We start from the raw sequence: 1353 nt of genomic DNA, 5'->3' as shown, positions 1-1353 counted from the left end.
ACTTCTTTCTTGGCAACTAACTGAAATAAGTACAAAAAGTACAAAAATTTAAATAAAAAAGAAATCAAAATAGATAGAAATATTTTTAAAAACAAAAACTAGCAACTAACAAAATTACTAAACCAAACTAAAATCTAAGTTCTGTCTGGTCTATTCATAGATTGTGCACATGCCAACCTTAAGATTGCTGATATGCTTGAAGACAAACGGGTTGTTAACGTTGATGGCCTTGCGGATCTTGTCGTTCATGGCGTTCACGTAGGTCTGGTACACCGCCATGCACTTCTTTGCCAGGGATGAGGCATAGTAGATGGGAATGTCATGGAGTTCAGGGTGATTCTGCCAGTATTCATCTGAAACAGAGGACATGCAGAACTTCAGTGAGGCATTGTTGAAGATGAAGCTGAAGAGTATGAACTGCTGGACTTTACCTAGAATGAGCAGCAGCTCCTGGGCTCGACCCAAAGCAAACACGGGGATGAGACAGCGGCCCTCACGGTTCACTATGTCATGAACCGTGTTACAGAAACGAGCCTCTCTCTCCTCTCTCTTCTCATGGATGTGTGTGCCATATGTAGACTCCTACATGAACATAAAAGTAGACGGGCATAAAACAGGTTGTAATGTATTTCTTTTGTAAATCAAATGTAAATAACAAGTAAAAAAAGAAATCATGTCACCAGCATAAAATCTAGTACATACTGTGATAAGAATGTCTGGTTTAACGCTGGGAATCTCAGCTGCCATGAGATGTCTGTCTTCTTGACGTGAGAAATCTCCTGTGTACAGTAGCTGAAGAGAATGACCATGATCATTAGCACAAACTGAGTGTGAGTGTTACTGAAAAGATCTGAAGGAAATAACTACACCTACCTTCACTCCTGCAATCTCAATCATGAACATGGCTGCTCCCAAAACATGACCTGCGTGGTAGCACCAGAACTTGATGCCGGCCACCTCTTTCACTTCATGGAAGTTAATGGTCTCAATCTTTTCCATGCTTTCTTCTAGATCAGTCTCGGTGTACAGCATATCATCCGCTGAGATGTTGCTGCAGAATCAAGGAAATCATACAATATATTAGAGCTGGTTCTTTATAAACAAGAAAAAATTGAAAGTGCAGTTTTATCGAAACAAGCGCTTTGGTGTACCTGACTTTCACATAGTCTGAAAGCAACCAGCGGTAAATGGCTTTGGTGGCATGGGTCATAAAAGTCCTCCCTTTGAAACTTGTCTTTTGTAAAAACCATGGCAAGGCTCCACAGTGATCCAAATGAAAACTGGCAGAGAAAAAGAGGAGGTCAGCAGATAGTTAAAGGGGTCATATGATGCTTTTTTAAAGATCATTATTTG

General features: G+C 40.4%; 1 protein-coding gene across 1 annotated transcript; it reads right to left on the bottom strand.

The window, feature by feature from the left end:
• Positions 1-177: 177 nt before the first annotated feature.
• Positions 178-1297, bottom strand: LOC107736267 (cleavage and polyadenylation specificity factor subunit 3-like; the record flags this gene model as incomplete). Its single annotated transcript, XM_016547724.1, has 5 exons — positions 178-353; positions 432-582; positions 703-792; positions 874-1051; positions 1152-1297. Coding segments are annotated over 5 exons (741 nt in total), but the record flags the coding sequence as incomplete, so codon positions are not given.
• Between the last annotated feature and the right edge of the window lie 56 nt (positions 1298-1353).

The sequence above is a fragment of the Sinocyclocheilus rhinocerous genome, unplaced genomic scaffold, assembly GCF_001515625.1.
Source record: "Sinocyclocheilus rhinocerous isolate Xijiao unplaced genomic scaffold, SAMN03320098_v1.1 C36596009, whole genome shotgun sequence".
NCBI classification, from domain to species: domain Eukaryota; kingdom Metazoa; phylum Chordata; class Actinopteri; order Cypriniformes; family Cyprinidae; genus Sinocyclocheilus; species Sinocyclocheilus rhinocerous.
Note: the sequence above shows the minus strand (reverse complement) of the source record. Positions and strands in the feature narration are given on the sequence as shown.